Source organism: Clinocottus analis, unplaced genomic scaffold (assembly GCF_023055335.1).
Source record: "Clinocottus analis isolate CAN_PGR_092001 unplaced genomic scaffold, fCliAna1.0.p SCAF_9, whole genome shotgun sequence".
Taxonomy (NCBI): Eukaryota; Metazoa; Chordata; class Actinopteri; order Perciformes; family Cottidae; genus Clinocottus; species Clinocottus analis.
In genome coordinates, this window is record NW_027176251.1 from 5,919,130 (window position 1) to 5,942,553 (window position 23,424).

The following is a 23,424-nucleotide window of genomic DNA, read 5'->3' on the forward strand; positions in this document are numbered from 1 at the left end:
AGTTTTCTGTCACTTCTCGGTTGAGTTTTTTCTTCTTCTTTTTTTTAGCACAGGATGCCCTCAGGTGTTGTGAAGGGCGGAAAGAGGAGAATAAATCTCCGGAATGAGCTGCAGCCCTCCCCCATCTTGTAACCGTGTCCTTTTGATAGTGTCCTCCATTGTGGGTTATTATGGAGGACAACACCGTTTGAGATATACAACCGAACACCACTAGATAGCACTGTTAGCTCAACCTGCTTCAAGTCACTGCAGTACCCTCCCAAAACACACAGCAAGTCAAAAACCTTATAACTGATACAACACTAGTCTGAAGGGTTTAGTAGTAGACATAAAATGTGTTTATTATTATGGTTATAGAGGCAAATAGTCTTAGCTGACATTCTATGGCATTGAGTTATAGTTGTTTTTGATGTTTTGTTTTTCAGATGCATATTATCAGAGGCAACAGGCAAAGGTTACATGTCATGCAAACTAGATAAATAACTCTTTCTGTGTACCTTTGCTATAAAGTTAATCATCCACTGGCAATAACGTAGTGCTTTTAGTTAAAAAAGGAAAGAGGAAAAATATACATACAGTATGTAAACAGTCAAAGAAATTGCACTTTCTTGGCTTGTTATTAGAAGCCACACTACTGAAAGAGAGCAGAAATATAACACTGGAAAGACTAAATCACTGTCACCGATTGTCTGACCAATAATTAGCTCACAAAATATCAGCTGACAAAAGAGACAGTTCATGTAATTCTACAAAAAAATAATATACAATCGTAGTCAATTTTAGGGACACATGACTGATATATTGGTCAGCTTTATACTCTGTTAAAAACATGTTAGTAAAATGAAGTATTTGATTACTAAGTTGTATGAATAATCCCAATAGTATTGTCATGTATAATACTAATTTGACGCGCTACTGCTGATAGAAGGAAAACAGGTCTCTCTCTATGTACATTCACATGAAACTAAACGCGTATGGTTACTTCCACTAAGTGAATTAGCCCAATGCTCTAACATGAGAACAATCTACTATGCAACTGTACAGAAAAATGACCTCCAATCCTAAGATATTCACAAAAAAAACAAAAAAAAAAACATAACAGAAGTCCTTATATAGTCCTTATCGGATGAGATATTGCTTTTAAAGACTGCATGAGTTGCTTAGGTACGTACACAAGACAACATGGCACTTCTACAGAGCATTTGGGGCAAATCCATTCTAGTTTTGTCTCCTCTCTTCCCCCTGTGACATTCTGATTGTCAATGCTCTGGAGCAAAAACATTCTCAAAGGCAGTCTGAGGTAAACAAAATACTTTTTTTTTTTTTTTTTTTTACCCCTCTCTCTTCCTTCCCCAGGAAGCAATACTGAAAATAGTCAACAATAAACATTCCTATCATGAATATATTTTTGCCCATCTCTTAAGCAGACAGTGGTCAAGCTGTCTTTTTTTTCTTTAAAAAATAACTTCTTTCTTAAAACCTCATTAGAAAGTCTCTTGCAGCGATGCCAAAATTCCTATCACAAAGCCCCCCCCCCCCTCCTCTCGCCCCTCCTGCCTATTCACTGGTACATAGCAGACACTGTCTTGGTAAAGTGAAGCAAATCCAGACCGCTGTCTCAACAGCTTTCAACTGGTTCATCATTTCTCCTTGTGTCATTTCCCAAAGGTGCAATGTGACTTTGAAAGCTTAATGAGTAAATGAGGGTTCAATTTTGACCTACTTAGGGCCGAGGCTACATTTTTGTATCCCCGGGCAGCTCCTTGTCTCTTGGAAGCTTCGGAGCTGAAATGCTGAGTACCATATATGTCCACTTTCAGTCTCCGACCAATGTCTGTCTTTGCTTAAGGTGCCTAAGTAGGAGCAAACAAAGCGTGTGTGTGTGTGTGTGTGTGTGTGTGTGTGTGTGTGTGTGTGTGTGTTTATAGAGTGATCACTCAGCATACATACATACAGTCTTTAGTGTGCTTGATCATCCAGCACTAGTGCAAATTCATTTCAGCTGGTCTGTTTCTTTCATCTGGGACAGTTTCTCTCATCCCTTGCCGCTTGGACAAAAGATGTGTTGCCATGGTTTCATCCTTGGTGTGATGCCCTTCAGAGCGTTAGGTTCACCACACTCATCTGTCAGTGTGTGAGATGTCTTTCTTGCATTTTTCAGCTGCTATAATTCTCCATCTCATCTCATACTTCTTTTTCTCGCTTGTTCTCTGTGACACGACTGTTAATAGCGGCGTTGTGACATCAGTTCCTGTCCGTCTGTCCGGTGGCGGGCCTGGTCCATTTCTCAGAGTGGTCCCACCTACGTGAAGGCAAGATAATATCAACAAGGCCATGTGTATACATCTCTGAGTCCCTCTTGTTTCTGTATCTGATGCTCTACCTACCTCTCATTGTTAGCTTATGAATGCTGTAGGGTCAAAAGTAAATCATTCAGCCGTTTCCTCCTCTGTTCTCTGCTGCAGATCTCTTCTTCCCCTCGTTTTTCTTCCTCTCCCTCCTCATCTTGCCTGTTCTGGGTGTGGGTGGGCTGTGGTGAACAAGTATGGACAACTAATTGCAAAAGCAGATTTTTGATCCTTGTGGAAGTATGCATGAACAAGAAAGAAAAGACTTTTGAGTGGGTGGTGTTTCACTCACACAGGGGCTGGCAGTGAGCGAGCTGGAGGTGTCCTGACTCTGATGGTGGGGGTCACTGCTGATAACCGTCACCTCCACCCCCACTTGCTGATCTGAGGGTCAGAGTTCAAACAGTATCCTGTATGTTAGTGAAGGCCATGTAGGAGGGAATGACAACAGCGCATAATGTATTTTACAGATATATCTGTAATTATGCGCACGTCCTTATTTCCCCTTGATTCCTATCTGCAATCAGTCAGGGAGTCTTTGATGGTAACGGTGTGGTTTCACTGCTAATGGGGAAAGTTGGACACCAACGCTGGATGACAGAAATGGGGAAACTTTTCTGCAGGCTGAAATTCTGTGGTTGGAAAACCACTTAGTTCGTGCTGCTGAGTATGATATGGAAAGACAGGCCAAATATGAGCACGACGGGCTGTAAGCAGAGCACACACACATACACACACACACACACACACACACACACAAACACACAAACACATACGTGCACACATTAAGTAAAAAACAGAACACCAGACACCAGATGAAATCTATACAGATGTTGAAATGAAAATGTATAGAGTTCAACCACATACACGTGTGCATACACAAACACCTACAGAAACAAAAACTAACACACACACTTGCTTCATGGACCTGACTTGATGTGGCTGTCGTCCCCACTGGCTCCATCACACGCCAGATGCTGAGAGTCCTGCTCGTCTACCTCTGCGTCTCTCTCCCTCTCTATCCTCAGTCGGATCTGTCTGTCTCTCACAAGCTCCCAGTTCCTCACAAGGAACACGCGGTGGTTCACCACAAAGCTCCTGGCCCGACACACGAGGAGAAACATGAGATCTCTGACACTAATTCAGTAATAGTTTATCTATGTTAATCGCAGAGTTCTTTCCATACCTCTCGCTGGTGGTCAAAGGCTCCATGTCGAGGTGCGGAAACAAGCTAGTGATGTCGCTAGAGCTCTCCTGTGAAATGAAAATAAAATGGAGGAACGCTGGTACGTTTAACGTTTATGAAAGCCGCATTCTTCACTGGAGTGAAACAACTTGAAGCCACATGAACTCACCGCTGTACGATGAGAGGACACGAGCCGCTCCTTCAGCCGGCCTGAGTGAAGCAGAGAGAGATACACAGTAAGACGCTGTATGAGAGCAGTGATTGGATCCATCTACTAAACTTGAAGACACCATGTTGAATACTAGCAACTCACAGTAACGCCGCTTCCTCTTCAGGGGGACAGCAGGCTGCTTTTGAAGCTGTGACAACACAACATCAGAATGTACATGCATGACACACAACTTTCCTTGTAACACTCATTTATCTCCAATGATGGATTAGGTTGCCCGTCTCACTTCCTGATTCTGTTTAATTTGGCTCCACTGTACCTGATTGTTCTGCCACAGGCACATAACATCATAAGGTAACTGGAAATGAATCCTCTTCAGCCTAAGGTACTTCCCTGGAGGACACAAAGGCAATTTGGATGAGCAATCGCAGCTACAACAAAATACGGCAGTTTGGGGAATTTTATTAAATACTCACCAACATTTATGGGAGCAGGTAAAAGGCTATATTCATGCTCCCCTGGTGAGTAATCCATACTCTCTTTGCATAACTGTCGGGCTTCGGATGGCGGGCTAAGAAAGACACTTAGAAACATTAAAAATACAAACCAAACACAATGGATTTGAATAAATGCTTTTGAATGAATTCTGTCAACTTACTCTGTAGTTTTGTAATCATCAGAGTAAAGACCCGCCTTCAAAAACTTCTTCCTGGGAGGCCCATCTGCTCGCTCCTCTCTTTGGATGGTAACTGGTTGAGATGGAGTCTGGTCGACATCTGATGGGCTAAAACATTCAGGGGGGGTGTCACACTCGGGTTTATCCTCAGCGACACTAAAAGGAAAGCATGAAGAGAGAGAGATAGAATGATAGAGAGGAAAAAGAGAAAGAGAGAAAAGGCACTGGTTTAGCACACAGTGCTGAAAACAGTGGGTTAATAAAGCAGTATTGAGTGGTTGTATTTCATTTTCAAGTCAACCAGCTCAGGTACTTCATAATACAGTTGCGAGTGTTTACCTCTGATGACAAGGAGAGTCACCATGTTTTCTTTTCCGTCCCCTTTTCTTTCTGGCCTGCAGCTCCAACTCTGTCACCTGCTGCCCTGTGTCGCCTCCTCTATCTCTCTCTGGCCCTCCCACCTCTCTCCCATCTCTGTTGTGTCCTGGCAAGAGGCCGGGTGATGACATGGAAGGAGCTGCAGATGAGTGCATGAGGGAGGATACAGTGGAGGGCAGTGGATGCTTTCTGGGCCGTCCTGGCCTTCTTTTTTCCCCCCCTGCCACACTGTCTGGCGTTGGCACGGTTTTCTGCTGCCCCCGGCATCTTGGATCACCTTGTAAACCTGCGGTCATTGAAATGGAAAGAAGGAGGGAGGGGTTGAGGCGCAGGAGGAGGGGTTTATGTGGCGGAGAGGAAATGAGACAGATGTGGATCAGTGATTGAGCCAGCAGGAGGTGTGATGTGAGGCCAGTCTCGGCTGAGTCATGCAGATGGGACACATATTATGTGAGTCACAACATTTCCTCTGACCAGTTCACTTCTGGGAAATGCATTAAGAGGTGATTTATGTATGCACATTCACAGCAAAAAACCACAAGAATGGCCACTGTGCAGAAACTTGGTATGAACATGCACGCGTATGCACTCTTCCTCACAAATTGTTTTTGCATGATCGGTTAATGTGGAACACAATCTCAAAAGGCTGAGCAGACAAAGACAGAGAGAAACAATATGTCTGAGTGTGCCCTTGCTGGTGTGCTGAACTTAAAAGCGTGTGTGTTTATTTAAATGATGAATTGATGTCAAATGTATTACACTAAACATTTTCCCCTCAAGTTGTTTTTGCCCACACTCTGACCTCCATGCTATTCCTTCATTAATCACTCTTGTGGTCATCTATCTTTTTGATCCATTTTCCACAGTCCCTCACAGACTGACCACTCTTTCCTTTTTCCAAGTCAGTTGGCCAGCAGTGAGGGGTAGGCCAAGCTTTAAATAGCCAATCTGGTGGTTAACTAATGACTGTGTTCACTGGGTAGCCCCGGGCTGCCACAGCGTGTGGTTCACTGGAGGCCGGGAAGATTTCAAAGATTTTCTGGAAGATTTCCATCAAGATGCTGTCCTCCTGCTATAACACGTTTTTAAAAAAGTGGTTATAGCAGAGTGGTTGCTGAGTGGTAACATTTACGTGTGTGTGTGTGTGTGTGTCCGTGTCTGTGTGTGTGTGTCCGTGTCTGTGTGTGTGTGTCTGTGTGTGTGTTTGTGTGTGAGCTAGGCACATATCCTGCACAGCAGCGGGAGTCTGAAATTGGCTATAAAAAGAACGGAGTCTGATTTCCTCTCAAACACCCTCCAGTCTTTGATGTGTGACTCAACAACACCTGAGAAAAAGCAATGCTGTCACTATAGTGGGCAAACTATTGATGCCAAAATCTCATCTCCACATTCTGCAAATAAAAGAATCTGTCAAAACCACAGAAGTGTAAAGCGCCTCCTGGAATACAACCTATTCACACAGCTAGCTGTCATGATAAGCACAATTGACGTTAGATTTTCCATATTATCTGTCAGTATTCTATGTATGCATGTTTTTTTTGCCGATGAAATTATACCACAATGCAACTATGTATTCACACAACACAAAGCATGGTAACAATGGAGGTTTTTTTTGTGCATTTATCAACCCAGACAGCCAGAGAAATACTAAAATTGGAGTATTTGTACCCACTTTAGTGTAAATGCTAACATGACCTCACAGCCAGTACAGGCATGTCTACTCCGTCACAGATTTATTGATCAAACCATTCATGCATCCTTACCTGCTTCTCTCCTCTCAGTCCATGCTGGCTCATCTTTCCTCCATGACCTGTCCCCACTTCCTGGATTCCTACCGGCCAATCCGCTCCTCAGACCCCTCCCCCTTGTTGCCAAGGCAGCTGATGTGAACAGGTTGGTGTGTGATGGGGACGGTGACATCCTGTACAGGTGTGACTCATCTTCGCCGTCTTCGTCCTCTCCGTCTGATGCGATCCGTCGGCTTGCATGTTGCTCTCCAGAAAAGCCTTTCCAACTGGAAATTGTATTTCCAAATCCTTTGCCTCCCAGGCCCCCAAATTTTGTCCAGCTCTGGCCAAGACCACCCCAGCTTCCTCCAAATAAAGACAGGTGAGAGGAACCCAGGCCTAGTGAGGTGAGAGATGTGTGTTTGAACCTCTCTGCTGAGGATGACGATGTGGCAGCAGCAGCGGACCCCAATCCTCTTGACCCTTTTCTTCCCCTTTCACTTTGCCCTAAAATGAACCCTGACCTTGGCTTTGAACTGGCCAACCCCTCTCTCTCAATTCCATCTTCCTCCTCTTCCTCATGTAACTCCTCCTCCTCATCCATGTCTTGCTCGCAGTGCTGGTGCCGGTGTTTATGTTTGTGTTTGTGTTCACTCCTCCCACAGCCACAGGAGAGGCTGGATGTGAACCCTGAGCTGAGATGTGGGGCTCCTCCACTGCCTCCCATATCTCCCCCAACCTCTCCTCCTAAAGCTCCCTCACGCAGCAACCTGCTCCTCCGCCTGTGGAATCTGGCAGGGTTAAGGAGGAAGTGTGCATGATGGGACTGATGGGGGGCGTACTGGTGTGGCGAGGCAAGCTGGTAGGAGCTGGGGAGGTGGTGATAAAGTGACGAGGCCGGTGGATAGCTGCTGTAAAACCCCATATTGTCAACGGTCTCCTGAAATTTTGACGAGCAACCACATTGCCTGCTGTCCGGCTTCCTGCTGCAATGCACTGGCTGGCAAGGATAGAAAGGCTGGGGCGAGAAGGAGGGATTAGTAGAGTAAGATGAAGGGTGAGGAGAGTAGAAGCCATTCAGATTGATCCTGAAGATGTTGGAGCGGAGCGAGTGGGAGGAGTGATGACGCCTTCCCCCAGCAGCAGTCCTACTCCCATCAAAGCCCTGTCCCAATCCTGTCCTCGCCCAACTTCGCCGTCCGATGTGGACCTCGCTGAACTGACCAATCAAATCTTCGAGCTCGGCCAGAAACTCTGGATCCTGCATGTGCAGCTGCTGGTGTTTCTTCTTATGTTTATTTTTCTGTCTCTTCAGTGCACTGTGTCCAAGGCATGGGTAATAGTCCAAAGGAGAGCACTTGGCGTGTCCTGGGCAGGTGCACGGGCACAAGCAAGAACAAGATGAGGAACAGTCGTAATCCCTTCGCCTGTGCCTGTGTCGGTCTCTGTGCCGCTCCACAGCAGTTGAGTTGGTAATGGGGTTTGTGTGTCTCGGCATTAGAGAGAGGGGTGAAGAGACAGGAGAGGGACGATCCCCAAGAGAGGAGGGGTGCCTTTGACCCCCCAGAATCACTCCTGACCCCTGACCCAACCTGAACATGCCTCTAAGCCCCCGCATCTCGGCTCGCTCACAAACACTGTTGTTATCCGTTCCTATCCCACTGTCGCTAGGCAGCGTGTCCTCGCTGTGCGACTCACTCCTGGGGGAGGGTGTGGCCTCTTTCAGGTGGCCGGGAGAGCCTGGTGTATGATGCAGTGGAGGGGTGGGACAGGAGAGCTTACATGACGACTGGTGAAAGGGGAAATGATGCCTTCCCTGACATGGACAACTTTTCTTCACAAAAGGAGAGAGGGGTGAGGAGGACGGAGGACGGGGGGAGGTACAGGAGGACGATGGGGAAGGTAGGGAGAAAGGGTGAGGAAAAAGTAGGGAAGATGTTGGTTCAGTGAGGCTGCCTTCACTATAAGGACTCTGTGCCCCGCTGGAGTGGGTGAGAGATGGAGATGGAAATGGGTGAGAGGAAGGTGGCTGGGTTTGGTTAGATGAGAAGAGAGATGTTTCAGAGGGATTGTTAAACAGAGACGACTGTGTGGTGTTCTGGGAGTTGGCGTTAGCTGTGTGGGCTTTAGGCTTGCGTCCTCGTCTCTTGCCCATGTAGATGGTCCCTCTCTTGCTCACATTGATCTGAGGGCCCAACTTGCTCCCAAAGGAAGAGGACAGGGCTGAAAGTGTGTGTACTGTTGTAGCCTCTATTGATTTACTCATTCTCAGAGAAGTCTCGCCATCTGCTGCCTGGCCTCCCCTTCCCTCCTTTCCCACATACCCAGACAGCATTACCTTGTGAAGTCTCCTCTTCTTTCTTTTCTTCATCTCATTAATCAGCCTCCTGATCTTTAGCTGCCTGTTCCCCTTTTCAAGAGTGTGAAAATCTTCACTCCTGTCAGTGCGACTCAGAGCATCTCGACTGTGGTCCTCGGGGAGGGGTCGCTTGGGAGGACGGCCACGCTTCTTGGGGCTGGATATAGACTGAGCGGCGCACTGCAGTTTTGGACTTGGCTCCAGCACTGGGGCTTTTTTAACTTTGTCACACCCCATAAGAGGCACCTCAGTTGGGAAAGTGTTTGATGAAAGTCTGCTGAGAGGTTCATCTAAACTATAGCTGTGGGATTTTGGGCGGCCCCTTTTCCGGGCAGGGGTTATGGGGCATCTGGAAGCGGGGGTACTAGTGTCTGATGTCGGATGACTCTGCTTTGGAGATGGAGGTTTGGTTGCAGAAGAAATAGGGGAGGAGCTGCTGTTTAAGGAGCTAGAGGGAGCTGTGTGTGACTCATCAGTCTGATGAATAGTGGCCTTGGCAGGAAGGGACATCTTGGGGTTCTGGGGAAAACTTAGTAAAGAATTATGTTGGGAATCTGAAATGGCTTCTTGATTTTCTGCCCTTTGAGCCCGGTGCACCAGCTTGGTCCAGCTGGGCCGCCTGGCTTTACGTTTCTTAAGCGGCCGGCTGTCCTGCTCTTGGGGGGGGAAAGGGGGAGAAACAGGGACACGGGCAGAGGGAGTGGGCAGAGAGGGAGGAGCAGAAGAGGGGGGGTGGCTTGGAGGCGCAGTTGAATGTCTTGAGACATCTTGTTCTCTAGATTTACTGGTGTCACCTGTTGCTGGCTCAGCTTGTTTAACTGGCTTGCAACTGACCTCCATCTTGTCTATCTCATCTGGTCTGCCTGGATTCACGACTTTACAAGATTTATCTAGTTTACCAGTATCAACTGTTTCACCAAATGCACTACCTTCTGGTCTTTGTCTGTCTGGGCTAAGCTTATCTCTCTTTTTCTCTGCCTTTCCTCTTTCAGTCTTTAACTCATCCCTCCACGTATCATCAGTCCTATGTTCTTCCTCTTTTTCTTTGCCATGCCTTGATTTCCCATCTTTCCCTTTCTCCTTTTTCTTCTTCTTGCCTTCCTCTTTTCTGCTCTGACTCTTAACTCTTTCAGCTCCCAATCTATCTCTCTTTGATTTTTTGTCTTTTCGTCTCTCTTTCTTTGCTTTCCTCTCTTTGTCTCTCTTTTTCTCTAGTGAGGCCTGTAGAGAGGGATGCTGATCTTGAGTTTGGGCAGAGGAGAGAGCCATAGTGGGAAATGACTGTGGTTTAGGGGTGACTGAAGAAGAGGAAGGAGAGTCTGGTCTACTCTTATTGGACAGACTGAGCTCTTTATGGGAGGTGGTGAAGACTGGAAGTCTTTTCGAGGAGTCCATGAAGGAAACAGATGAGCAACTTTTTTGTTTTCCAACTTTGTTTTTCTGCGAAGTGGAAGTGCCAAGGATATCGACAGAGCCTTTCCCATTAGATAGTCCCTTCTGTTTTGCTGTCTGAACCAAACCATTATGTTTCTTGGAGGTCTTCCCTTCATTCCTGGTTTCCGATGCAGATGGGGCTTGGATGCATGTGGTGGAAGGAGAATTTGAAGCGGTTTGGTCTGTTGTAGGCGAGCAGGGTTTGTGTCCTGCAGAGACAGGCTTGCCATTGACACTAGGAAGCTTATCTTTCTTCACTCTCTCAGATGAGCCATTTGAATTCACCTCTGTCTTATCCGCCAGTTTGATAGGAACCTGGGGAGTGCAAACACGGAATCTCTGTCATAGACAACAATGGCTGTGACATCCACTAGTTTGGTAATGACAACAGCGAAGGACAATGGAGAAGCGACAACAACTGAAATGCTTTTGTTTTTGCCCGCCCATTAAAAGAGAGAGTGAGGACAAAATGACTCAATCAGGCAGAGAAAAGAGGGCATACTGAAGAGAAGACAGTGAGGTGATGGGAACAGGAATGGGGCTGACACAGAAAGGAGAAATACAAAGGCAGAGAAACAGAGAGGAAGGGAGTGGGACAAGGGGAGAGGGGGAGAGAAAGATAAATGAGAGCAGGTAAAGAAAAGAGGGGATGTAAAAATAGAAGAGAGGGACAGATATAGAGAGCCAAGCGGAGGCACAAAGAGAGAGAGAAAGCTGTGCTATTGGTAGCTATAAATTGCCACTAATACAGATGAGAAGGCCTGACATTTTATACTTGTCCTGTAATTTTGGTATGCTGCAGCTTGAGTGGCGTTTGTGCAGTTAAAACAATAAGCTTCCCCTTGGGTGATTGTCATCGGGATTGATGGACCAATGTCTGTAATAGCTCCAAGTGGTTGCCGTGCTGCTGTCCTATTTATAGGTCTGTTTATTTAAATGGGCTGCTTAGGTTTCAGTATCGAAACAATAGCTCATTTGACCTTATTACAGGAGAGCACAAAGCTGCACGGTTTTGCACCATGTAAGCATGTCTGGTAGTTAAGTGCAAAAAAAACTAAACAGAGCTCACAGCACATGTGTGCACACCATCAGTCACTGTAACGCTTGTTTTCCATGTGATGTTCAGCTATGTGTGTGTGTGTGTGTGTGTGTGTGTGTGTGTGTGCACTCGTGTCCGTAACTTACCTGTTTGATAGACTTGGTCGGTTGGCTGGTTATGGCTGGGGCTGTCGTTAAAGCTGTTGATGATAATGACAGTGGCTGCGATGATAAAGATGAGGATGAGGATGATGAAGATGAGGATGATGAGGATGATGGTGATGATGCAAGCGGTGATGGAGCAGCAGATGCAGATTGTTTGGACGTGGTCTGGACAGGATCCAAGCCTGAACGTTGATCTCCGCTTTCTTCGTCTGGAGTGGAGCTGATTTTATTCTGCGGTCCTCCTTCTCCATTCCCCCTCAGCAGTCCCCCCCGGGCTTGTCTCTGATAGGTCCTGACGGTGGGCTTGCAGACGTAGCTCTCCAAGATCTTGGGCGGTTTCTTGGTACGCTTGGCCTGGAGTCCAATCCGGAGACGTACATTCCCCTCGGGGCAGCTGGTCTCTCTGCCAGAGATCTGAAGCTGTTGCTGCCCTGCGCTTCCACAGCGCCCCTCGATGAGCAACTCCAGCACTGCCCCCTTGTCTCCTTCTCTCTTTTTCACTGCTCCTCTTTTCTCCTCCGCCTTTTCCCCGACATCTCCTTTCTCCCCCTCACCCCTCTTTCTTTTCTCTACCACTTCAGAGTCTTCAGATGCAGAGGTGGGGTCCAGAGTGGAGTTTGTGGTTGTAGGGGTCCCCCCCTTCACTCTCTGGTCCATCAGAGAAGTCAGGGGGGAGAGGCAGAATGCTGTGGAGCTTCCAGTATAACACTTTTAAATTCCCCCAGTGGGGTTGTTGGGATCAGGAGCAGAATGTAGGAGTAGGTCCAGAGATTTCAAAAAAAAAATCCTGTAATAGTCCAAGGACAGTTGCTCTGCGTCATCCGGCGAAGGAAGTTCTCGTTCTTGTCCTTCAGGCTTCAACTGAGATGGAGTCAGAGAAAGAGGGAGGGAAAAGACAGACAGACACAGACAGAAAGAAAGATAGAGAGGCCTGTGGTTAGTCATTTCAGTGAGCTCAGATGCTGAGTAGCAGCAGTACAGGAATTGAGGGGAAAGTCCCGTTTCTGCAGGCAGCTGTAGAGAGGTGCTAAAGCCTGTGTCCACAGAGATGATCTCATCATACAGAACCTACAACTCTCATCACCCTGGGGGCCAATCAGCGCCACCGATTCCCAGAATGTCGGCACTAACTGGAAGAAAGACCTACTCACATTCCTCAAAAACAGCTCAGCAGGTTTTCTCTAACAATCTTTAAGTAACGGCAGCTCTGAAAGACAGCAAACACTCCCTAAACCTCTACACTTTTACTTATGTTCTGATCCTCACTCGGCCTCCTCGACCCAAATCAATATATCAATCAATCAGCTCCCGACTAATTCAAACACTTGATCCAGTCCCCTCCCCTCCTCTCCCGAGTGTCTTTGCGCCTTCTGTTCTCAGCTACTCCCACAAGCACTTCTCCTCCCACCCTTCCCTCTAGTATACTTTCTTTTCTGTCCGAAACTCCCCTTTTCATGTTTGGCAGAAAGCTTTTGCATGCATTCTCTATTAGTCCCATCCTCCCTCTCTTTCTCTCCTTCTCTCTCTCTCTCCCTTTCTCGCTCTCTCGCTCTCTCCCCCCACCCCCACCCCCACCCCCACCCTCCTCTCTCTCTCTCTCTCTCGCTTTAGACCACACAGTAAAATGGTCAACTCATACACTGTATCCATGTTAATCAGAACCATATTTCCTCCTCCACTTCGTTCTTTTCCTCCTCTCCAACCTAAATCCCTCCATTCACGGTCCGACCGTTCCCCTCCTCCCCTTTTCAGTAGTGGTAACACAAATCCGTAGGAAAGGGTAAAACTTATTTTTGGAAAGGAGTGCAAATTCCTCCTCCTCCCATTGCTTCCTTTAAGTCAAGTAAGCTTTTCATTGACCCCATTGTAAATTGACTTTTAATGTGACATTACAGCAAGTAACACACCCTAAAATAACATTCTCACCACCAGAAAAAACGTTCACTCTCGCTCGCATGGTGTTCAGCCTAGTTTTTAAATGATCGAAGGGAAGCAGAATCTTCTGTCATGCTTCCTTCATTATACTCCCTCATTAAGGGAAATGATCATCCATTTTCTATAAAAACACATCCTTCCAAGCATTCTTGAAGCTCTCTCCTGAGAGCCGCTTATGAAATAGCTAATTTGTCTCAGAACGCATTGAACTGCCCCCCTTAAACCTACAAGAGCATCTCAGATAATGTGTTCATTTAAGAGCTCAGTGGGCTATCTCTCCTGTCTCTCGGTCCCTCCACACCCAAACTCTTTCCTTGAATCACATGAAGCTCAAATCAACATCTGTTCCAGTAACTGCTGTTATGTAAGAGTTTTGGAAAGCGTTTCTGAGGGCAAACTCTCCTTACAATCAAATGAAACGAGTACAGAGATGGGAACAGTTCTCTGCCGGCCTGTCAGCATGAAGAAAAGGATACAGGCATGAGGAGAAGCTTGATATGGGTTGTATGACCAGAAGAGAATAAGAGTGGCAGGTTTTCAAACTTAAAAGGGCGAGCCCATTCAACATCAGTCAAAGTGCATACTAATAGCTTTTTATACTCTCGCGAGCTATACCTCTCGAACATAACTCAAAATTATTCCAACATTAGACCAGAAGCTATTTCCAGTGACAGGATGATGGGTGGACTTGACACTGCAGTCAGTGTGGGTTCCTCGGCAGCGCTGAGGCGACGATTAAATCATGATAATGGCCCACCCCACCATATTTCCAGCCATCACCACCATCCCATGACGGTGTTATCATCAATAACTACAACACCATTATCTTCTGCCTGACAACAGCAGGGAGCACATGAGCCCTGAAATGAGGGCTGCTGTGATGGCATCTTAAAAGCCTCACTCCACTTCACATACACATGGAAGTTTCTCACGTGAGTCTCCCCCCTTCTTCACACACACTTTCTCCTAGTTCGTGTATTACTAGTGTGTTGGTCGTACATTGTGTACCCAGGTCGCAGCTGCGTATAGGTTGACTGATGTTGCTACTGTAGATACAGTATGGGCAGTGGGGGTGTTACCGCACTGGAGCCACCTATCCCCAGTTTACTAAGGTCGTCAACGGGGGCTTCCTTCTCCATAATGACTTTGCGCACATCTGAAAAACACTACCCGCCTGATGCTGTCGCACTTACACATGATACACACATGCACGTGTTGTTGTTGTCGTCGCTCTTATGTTCATAATAAAATATGAAACAGACATTAAACGTCCAAAAACGTGCACAGATTGAAACTCAACATGGAAGTGGGGTCGCTGCGTAGAGTCCAAATGTAAATGTGCTCGCTACAGTGTTTGTGATGTGGCTTACTCCCCGAGCCACCTTTTTCCTCTTCTATCTGTCCTCTGCCAGCCCTTCTGCTGGTGTCAGCAACATTGAAATAAGAAAAATATCCCCACGCACGGAGAACAGAGGGAGAAACATACTCAGCAACAAGGGATAAAATTAGCGCAACGCGAATGCACAACATGGTCAGTAACCCCCAGAGCTGTGAGCTCGCTGGGGATGACAGGCCTGCACACATTAATACGGACTGCCATGAAAATCTGTAATAAGGCTACGTAGGCTACTTACCCGAGAGCGCGTCCCGGAGCCAACTGCGTTTAGGCATGAGGTTAAGGTGTTGCTGTCCTGCTTTCCCCTGCTCACCAACAGCAATCCGGAGCTTTTTGGTGCATTAGATGTTGCTTTGATTACATAACTGAGGCCAGTGGAGGTTAAAACACCTCCTAAAACCGAGTTTCAGTCTCATCGGAGCGCGGAGCCCACTGTGCAACAACATTGGCGCGGGTGTTTTCATAATCATACAGTCGACAGATCTTCGTCGGCGCGTCTCCGCAGCTAGGTGGCAGACTGGTTACACTGGATCTTATTTTTGCCCACTTCTCTCGGGGAAAGTTGCGTCGCTCCCCGCCAGCAATAATGGGTCAGATTGCGTTAAGGCGAGCTGTTAACGTGTTGGGATGCAGCAGCATGTGTGTGCGGGGGTTACGGGCTGTGACCGCGCAGAGGGGCTGGTGGATGTGCGGGAATGCAATTGCGTGGCCATTTTCGTGTGGCCAGAGGAGGGGATAAAACGGCGAATACAGCACAGGATCACAATGCGGTTCATAATAGGCGATTGGGGAGGGCTATTTAGACGTTTAATAAAATGGCGACGACTTGTCTAAAGTAGGTGGTGGTAGGATTTAGGGGTGCAGCTCAAAAGTTGTGTCACGTGTAATGTAGCGAGATTCAGTTTACTCCTGTGGGAGAAGAGAGAAAGGGAAACTGGAAGAAGCACTTATTAAAAAGTTAACATCGATAGCTAAATAGCAAAACCTCCTAAAATGTACTTTTTGGAGAATACAAAAACCAACTTGTTGTTTTCTTGCAGAATGCTATTTGTTGAGGATGCACAATACATAATTCAAAATAATAAAATACACAAAGTGTAGATAAGAATTCCCCCCCACTTTTCCTGAATCATTTTGCAGATACAAGGTTTTGCACTTTGGCCATCGATATGTGAGAGCTTTTTATCACTTAAACATATTGAACCAAAATTACAAATAATAATTTCCTCAGTGGAATAATAAGCTCTATCCAACATAGGGTTACAATAACTTATTTCTACCACACGTTTTTGGGTATGAACATATACACAAAATCATGTAGTCTGGAATTACATTAACATAAATAATAACGATGATTGTAATAATTATTAAATAGAAATTACATTATCATTGATGTGTGTTATTTGTTATTTATGTTATCTACTAAAACAGAAGTAGCAAATATGACGTGTTGTTTTGTTGTAGGTCTGTAGAGGGCCAGATAAACAAATCATGGGTCCCTTTGTTCCTCATGCAGTCAATGCAACTCTGTAACCTCCAAACAGCTGCACATTAATTGCACACTACAGACTTATGAATTTTACCCATAAGCAACCACAATGTGGAGAGAGATTGCTTTACAATGTTTTTTGGTATTTCAAATGAAAAACACTGTTTAATTTAAGAATATGTACACGTAAGGACAATATCACAATAATGTTTGTAAAACTAGTTTCAGGGTTTTTCAACAAGATAGAGCTTCAAGATAAGATAACGATACAGGACTTGTCATAAGGATTCTGCATTGGTGCATTTTTCAAAATTTGGAGTGCAAATTACAAATGAAGAAAATTACTATAACACATATAGAGCACAGGGTATACTGGGGCGGTTGCCCACTTTGCCTGGTTAGTAATCCATTTTTGCCTCGAGGCATGGCCAGATGAATAATTTCTTTAGGGTGCCAAGAGAACATGTTTATTGATCCTTATGGCTCACCCCAAACCCTCACTTCCCACCTCTTCTGCTTTGTTTATGTGTCCTGTCAACTAAGAGTTCATAGCAAGTACAGTGTACACAAATAGTCACATTCTTAGGGATCCAGAGAGTCTGGGAGGATGGAGGCTCTTTGCCTATTAATTCAACATGTGATATACATTGTGCACAGTATTATTTAAAAGTGATTTTCAGTTTTGACAATTGAGAGCTGCATTGTAAAAAAAAAAGAAGATGTGAAATGCTGAGTTAACATCGGCATAAAATGTAAGTAATTCATTTTAAAATAGGGAACAAATTGAGGCTTAAGAAAATAAGGGATAAGGAATTAAAGCAGGTAAAAGCTGGATGGAAAACATTTTTTCCTGTTTTTCATCATGTTACTTTGTAGCAGGAGTTGTGACTATTATCTTCACCTCACTAGAGCCACTACAGTTCTACTGGTTAACTGATATTATAAAAGATGTATAAAAAAAATACTTTTGTCTTTTTTATTTGGTTCAAAAGATAAAAGTTGGCAACATCTCAAATAAATCATTTCAAGTGTGTTTAAAAAGAGCACCCTCCTTCTCCAAACAGTTAATAATGTCACGGGGCTGTCACAACTAACAGCATTAATTAATATTACAGGTGAAATGTGTCAAAGTCTGACAAACTCCATTTTCTTCACTTCTCCCGCCTCCTGATTGGCTACAAACATTTGTGATGGTGCAACGTCACTTCCGGCTTCGAGCTGCATGATGGCGGTGCCCATGACAGATCTGGCACATTGACTTGGAGGACTGACGTTTACCCTTCTCCTTCGTCCGCTCCGAGGACATTTTTATCAGTAAATGACCTGAACCGACATTGTCGTGAGTGAATCTGAACCGAATCTCAGGTGAAGTCCAAACCACGTTTCCTTCGCGCTGCTCACGTTGCTTGTTAGAGACGCGCCTGCTGGGCACCGCAGCTAGCGGCTAGCAGCTAGCGGCTAGCTATGCTACGCGTTTACGCAAGGTTAAAGGACACTGGTGTGTTTTTACACACTACTTGCTTCCTTGGCACCTGCGACCAGTGAACTATAACTAAAAGTCGTGTCGTGCTCCTTGTTTCAGATCATGGCGCTGCACAGACTGCCCTTCAGACTCCGGCACACGGTGAGTACTTTTGGAGGAGCTGCAGACTCATAACCTGGACAGTCTGAGGAATTTTCATTTTGTTTAAAAGATGTTTGACCTGGTTCAGCTGCTCTGTTTAGAAAGCGAGGATGCAAGAAGATGTCTGGGACGTTAAACTGGAGCGAAACACCTGAATTTTTTTTCTTCCAGCGTGTGTATTAGATGTTCTCAAAATGTACATTAGGTAGTGATTGACAGTAGGTTCATTTACATGTCAGCCAAATACCAAGTAGGTTTATTTATTTGAAAACCATTTTTAAAATGTTCAAAAGGAAGATTAAGCAAAGCAAACTGTCATTAAGCACGTTTTCAATCCAGAGCTTTACTACATGTCTCTCTAATTATGAATTTAAAAAACTGATGTCAGTTAAAATTCTGCATCCGACCTTAAGCTGTAGACACTGGATTCATCCATTCAGTCCCAGAGAACAGAAAGCATCACCTGCATGATCTCATTTTATCATAATATTCTAGTATTTTTCCACGTAAATTCCCTCTTGATATTAAAGCCATAATGACAGATTGATGTAGATTACAGTACAAGCTGTTTCACTCTGCTCTCCATCAGTGTATTAATGTGTCGTACTGTATCCTTGATTTATTAGGTTTATATTTGTTTTTAACGTGTCACATATCAATGCAGCACCATATGTTCTGTTTAGATTATTGTTCTAGTTTCACTTAGTATTCATTCTATACATTTTTTTTTTTTTTGCAGGTAACACATGTGAGGTCCCTTCATGCCAGTGGATGTGGGCAGCAGCAGGAGGCTGTGGCTATTGAGTCAGAACCGGAGCCGTTTTCAGTTTTCAGAACACAGGAGAATGATCCAGTAAGCAAATCTGACTTTTTTTAGTTTTTCTAGTTGTAGCAGGTTTATATTCGTAGCAGCAGTTGTCTGGACATTTGCCTGATTTCAGCTGTTGATCTCACATATTTCGTTTCTTTCAAGACGTGTCAGTCACAGAATCACATCGGGCAGTATTACACGCTGCCCTCTGCACACATCCGCACTCTGTTCCCTCACGGCCTCCCTCGGCGCTATCAACAGCAGGTATGTGTTTGACAGCATGCACATTATTTTAATCTTACTGGCTTATGAATAGTGTTTTGTGGGTTAGTTTATTTTTTTTGTTAAATGCACTATGGTGACAAATGTGTTTTTAAATTATTTTTTTTAGTTGAAGACGTTTAATGAAGCCTGTGTGATGGTGAGGCAGCCGGCTCTAGAGGTCATCTCTTACCTGAAGAAAGCAGACTACAGCCAACCTTCTCTACGATATGTATTCTGTATCCTTTACAACACGTGATCACAACCACACACGCAGATAATCATACTCTTGATGCTTCTGATAAACCTGCCGTTTACCTTATCAAGTTGTTCAGATGGGTTGAAGGGCAGTGGGAAGACAATGTCTCTCTGTCACGCACTCCACTTCTGCTACACACAGGGATGGTTGGTGCTGCATGTTCCTGATGGTAAGACAAAGGGAATCACACAAGGGCTCGCTCCTCCCACTGCACAGAAGGTGACCCACCTCCATCTCTGTTTTTTTCCAATGCAGCTCACCTGTGGGTGAAGAACTGCAAAGAGCTGCTGCCGTCCTCCTACAACGCCGCTCGCTTTGATCAGCCATTACAAGCTACCGATTGGTTACGCAACTTCAAAATCACCAACGAGCACTTTCTTTCAAAGGTGAGGATCTTTTTACACAGTGTGCCTGTTTATAACCATCAGATCGTCAGACGATATTTATATAGATCGCAATTTTACAATATTAACTTGATGACTTCATAGTATTCATAGTCAAAATGAAGGCTTGTGGAGTATTACATAATTTGTCACATTATTAACAAGCATGGAGGTATTTATAGACCTAAATGAGCCTTGAAGCATCTTCACAGCAGTTTAGGTCACATGCTGTTATACATAATTAAACTGGTTTATGACGCCACCTAAAATTCACCATATGTACCACACCACTTTTAAAGGCACAGTGTCTTTGAATGACAGAGTAGCTATATAACAGTATGATACGGTTTGATATTTGAGGAAAACATTTCATATTTTAATGTACTGAGGGTTCAGCATGTTAAGTACTTTAGCATGTAGAAAGGAGTGTTGAACATGGTCAATGAAAGTGTACTGTGATTTAAACTATACGGCTTCTGTCCCAGATAAAGACAAAGCAGCGCTATTCATGGACAAAGAGAGAGTTCACTGAGGAGGGAAGTCCACTCGGGCAGCTGGTGGATCAGGTGAGTTTCATCACAGAGTATTTATTCGTGTTTATTTGAGATGCAGTTTATCTGGTCCTCCGAGACCTTCTCATCAATGTTTTTTGTTTTTATTACCTATCCATTCCTTAATCTGCCCGACCGATTTCCCTACAGGGGGTTATTAAAGTTTCATCTTTCACCTTGACTGCGTTAGTGGGGATCAATAGCCGTGAACTGAGCACGAGGATGGATCAGCACAATATTTTTGTTCCACACTCACTGACAAAGGCAGAAAATAGCGTTAGAGCTATGTTCAGTCAGGCAATTTTTCCCCTCTTCCAATCAATCATTTGCTCCTTAATAAAAGAAAGACATTTTTAGACACCGCTGGTGTTACTATGAGCTTGTTGTGGGCTTTAGATCTGATATTAATAGCCATCCTTCTGACACCACATTATTAGACAAAATAAATCAAACCAGTTTCAAACCACCTGCTAAAGAAATGGGGCATGACATTTCTGTTTGCGCCCACCAAAACTCATCAGCTCAGATTTTGACCTACAAAGTTATTTGTTGATGCGATACAAAAGATTCCAGTGATTTAGCATTTCACTTCTATAACATTGCCAGTCATGATGGACAATAAAATAGAGATATCACCTTTTTTATTCTGTGCATTTTCTCAACCTGGTGCCTCCATGGCCCACAATTATGGTACTACTCCTGACAGTTATCATACCATGTAGATTAGCTCATTTACGGTATTGTGAGTTGAGGATACATACAGGAGCAGTCCGGATGCGCTGTCGCACCTATTTTACACAAAAGTTTTTTTAGTGTTTCATTTAACATGCTGTAGTGACTCTTATATGTGAAAAAGTTAGTTATGTAACATATTATACTTGTATGCTTTTAACAGGTGGATCATTTCTATATTATGATAATTCTTTTCTCATTCCTTTACAATAATACAATATTTACTGCGATGGTACGATCAGATGATACTGTGAAAAATCTCATTATGTTACAACCCACAATGCCACTCCACTGCCAACGGTTGAGTTAGAGATTCAAGTGTGTTACGCTTGTAGCAACAAATGTATGAGCTAATGCATACTTTATGTAATATACTTTTTTCAAACATGTCGTAGTACCCTTGTAAGCAGACTTTGGTGTATAGTGTCGGTGGAGATGCCATTTAGTTGCTTTCAAGAGATTGTCATCCGGCGTCTGATGGAGTTTCTTTTGCTGTAGGGTATCGCTCGTGTGAAGAGCAGCAGTGACGTGGTGGGGGCGGTGATGAAGGAGCTGAGGGCGCAAAGCGGGCAGCCAGAGTCAGACTTCCGCCTGGCCGTGGCTGTGGATGGTGTCAACGCCCTTTGGGGAAGATCCACCATCAAGAAGGAGGATAAGAGCCCTGTGAGGAAACCCATAAACAATCCTGTCGCGTCTCATTTTTGTCTTCATGCTTCTCCTTCAGCTTATGTCTCTCTTTATTACTGTCATCAGGTGGAGCCAGAGGAGCTCACTTTGGTTTATAACCTGAGAAAGCTGATGTCGAGCAGCTGGGTAAGAAAACATGACGATGACTCCAGATGCATGACATTACATGATCTTAGATTTCTTTACACCGTTAACATTTACACCTTTTGTCTCAGACTGGAGGCGCCATCATCACTACTCTGTCTCAGACAGGGTCTCTCTACACTTCAAAGTCTTCCTACTTGCCTCAAGAGCTGCTGGGAGAGGTCTGAGATCATTTTATTGTTTTTAATAATATGTGGCACTCGGCCTCGAGCTCAGACAGCAGATTAGTATTTCTCGTCTTTTCTAACTTCATTCATGGTTACATTTCTGAACAGAAACGTCATCGGCAAAGGTGTCAATACGTCCTGATCGAGTCTACCTTGTTCATTTAGTTTTATGCCAAAAGCTATACCTGTTTACTGTTATACCAGTGGTTGTATTGTTGCACTATGCTCTTATATTATTTATAGCGACCACATTCTTTTGATAACTGCATTTCATAAAATAAATTATGGCGTCATTAAACATTCTTGTCTTACCCCCCCCCCCCCAAATTGCTATGAATGCTATATTTGCATAATATTAATCATTTAGACCTCTGTTCTTGATCTCAGACCAGAGAATTTATAAGACTACATTTTATATATAGAAAACTTAACTACAGCTTGTCCGTTACTTTCAAAACATTTAGGAATTGTTCTTGTTTATCTTATCAATGATTTTCTCAACGCTGCATTTAAAATACATATGAATATCTCAATTAGTTTGAATTGGTAACTGGGCCTGTGGTGTATTATGATGATGAAATACTTGTCCATATGTTCTAATTCATGTGAGTGTTTCAATGTGTTTAGACGTTCTTTCCTGAACATGCTTTTTAAATTGATGTTTGATGTCACATATGTTGGCTTCATGTCTCCTGTCTGGGTTTTGCTCATCAGAGGGGGTTTGACCGCATGGACCCACTCATCCCGGTGTCGGTGCCCAACTACAGCGAGAAGGAGTTTGAGAGCAGTTACCTCTATTTTATGGACCGCCAGTGGCTGCAGCATCCGCAGAGTGAGTGATGATAATGTGGATGCTTTTCTTCAACAACAAAAATGCATTTAAGCGATGCTTTTTTAGTAACTTAAAATATTTTCCCCTCTTCAGGTCGAACAGAAGAAGGAAAGAAAGAACTCGTCTTTTTGAGCAACAGAAACCCATCGATGTTGGAAAGAATTTGTGCCTTCCTATGAAGTTACATAAAGACTTAAAAACATACATGCATACATACATACATACATACATACATACATACATATCATACACACAAATAGCAGTGTCATAGAAATACACGACTATACAAATGTCCATACCTTTAATATGTCTAAATTATGATGCATGTGTGTAACTTTGATAATAAAATGTTGACTAAAGGGAGAAAAAAAATCAATGTCCTGTCTTTAATTGTAATAAGTAGTTCTGTCATAAAAAACAGATTGATGCCTTGGAAGAAGATTGAATCACTATAAGAATCTAAAAAGCGTTATTTAGGAATGAAAAGATATTATCTGCAACTTAGTTAATTTATGTATGTGTGATGGATGAAAGGTAAACTGGGAGAGAAAGATAAGATCATCCTTCATTAGTCTCGATGTAAGGATGCAAAAATCGTCCCATATCTATATTTTGAGAGGTCCTACGTTTTAATTTGACAACATTACAATTTGCACAAATAAAAACAAAACTA

The 23,424-nt window shown here is 44.2% G+C and overlaps 2 protein-coding genes across 4 annotated transcripts; one reads left to right on the top strand and one right to left on the bottom strand.

Moving 5' to 3' along the window:
* Window positions 1-785: 785 nt before the first annotated feature.
* LOC137781530 (histone-lysine N-methyltransferase ASH1L-like) lies at window positions 786-15,428 on the bottom strand. Of its 3 annotated transcripts, XM_068570337.1 has the most exons (14): window positions 15,050-15,428; window positions 11,463-12,341; window positions 6,521-10,592; window positions 4,719-5,043; window positions 4,362-4,535; window positions 4,180-4,274; window positions 4,023-4,096; window positions 3,848-3,893; window positions 3,704-3,744; window positions 3,535-3,602; window positions 3,277-3,446; window positions 2,641-2,732; window positions 2,388-2,530; window positions 786-2,302 (listed from the first exon to the last, which is right to left on the bottom strand). In XM_068570337.1, the coding sequence occupies exons 2-13, from the start codon at window positions 12,135-12,137 to the stop codon at window positions 2,402-2,404; spliced, it is 5,961 nt and encodes a 1,986-aa protein (XP_068426438.1). In that variant the 5' UTR covers window positions 12,138-12,341; window positions 15,050-15,428; the 3' UTR covers window positions 786-2,302; window positions 2,388-2,401. The 3 variants fall into 3 exon arrangements, with proteins under 3 accessions (XP_068426438.1, XP_068426439.1, XP_068426440.1); XM_068570338.1 differs by lacking the exons at window positions 786-2,302; window positions 2,388-2,530 and having other exon boundaries at window positions 3,264-3,446; XM_068570339.1 differs by lacking the exons at window positions 786-2,302; window positions 2,388-2,530 and having other exon boundaries at window positions 2,642-2,732; window positions 3,268-3,446.
* Window positions 15,429-17,523: 2,095 nt separating this feature from the next.
* Window positions 17,524-23,110, top strand: dap3 (death associated protein 3). Its single transcript, XM_068570029.1, has 13 exons — window positions 17,524-17,665; window positions 17,883-17,924; window positions 18,664-18,777; window positions 18,898-18,999; window positions 19,127-19,235; window positions 19,332-19,424; window positions 19,511-19,641; window positions 20,124-20,204; window positions 21,420-21,584; window positions 21,675-21,734; window positions 21,824-21,913; window positions 22,634-22,751; window positions 22,845-23,110. Exons 2-13 carry the CDS (start codon window positions 17,886-17,888, stop codon window positions 22,928-22,930), a joined length of 1,188 nt encoding a protein of 395 aa, XP_068426130.1. The 5' UTR covers window positions 17,524-17,665; window positions 17,883-17,885; the 3' UTR covers window positions 22,931-23,110.
* The last annotated feature ends 314 nt before the right edge of the window (window positions 23,111-23,424 follow it).

Excerpts from the sequence above, each read along its gene's own strand:
- LOC137781530 (XM_068570337.1), bottom strand. The coding sequence starts at position 12,137 with ATGGACCAGAGAGTGAAGGGGGGGACCCCTACAACCACAAACTCCACT. Across the intron at positions 4,097-4,179 it reads ACCTGCTCCCATAAATGTTG|GGAAGTACCTTAGGCTGAAG; the intron begins GTGAGTATTTAA and ends TGTGTCCTCCAG. Across the intron at positions 3,447-3,534 it reads CCTTTGACCACCAGCGAGAG|GAGCTTTGTGGTGAACCACC; the intron begins GTATGGAAAGAA and ends GTGTCGGGCCAG.
- dap3 (XM_068570029.1), top strand. The coding sequence starts at position 17,886 with ATGGCGCTGCACAGACTGCCCTTCAGACTCCGGCACACG. Across the intron at positions 20,205-21,419 it reads TCGGGCAGCTGGTGGATCAG|GGTATCGCTCGTGTGAAGAG; the intron begins GTGAGTTTCATC and ends CTTTTGCTGTAG. Across the intron at positions 21,735-21,823 it reads AGCTGATGTCGAGCAGCTGG|ACTGGAGGCGCCATCATCAC; the intron begins GTAAGAAAACAT and ends CTTTTGTCTCAG.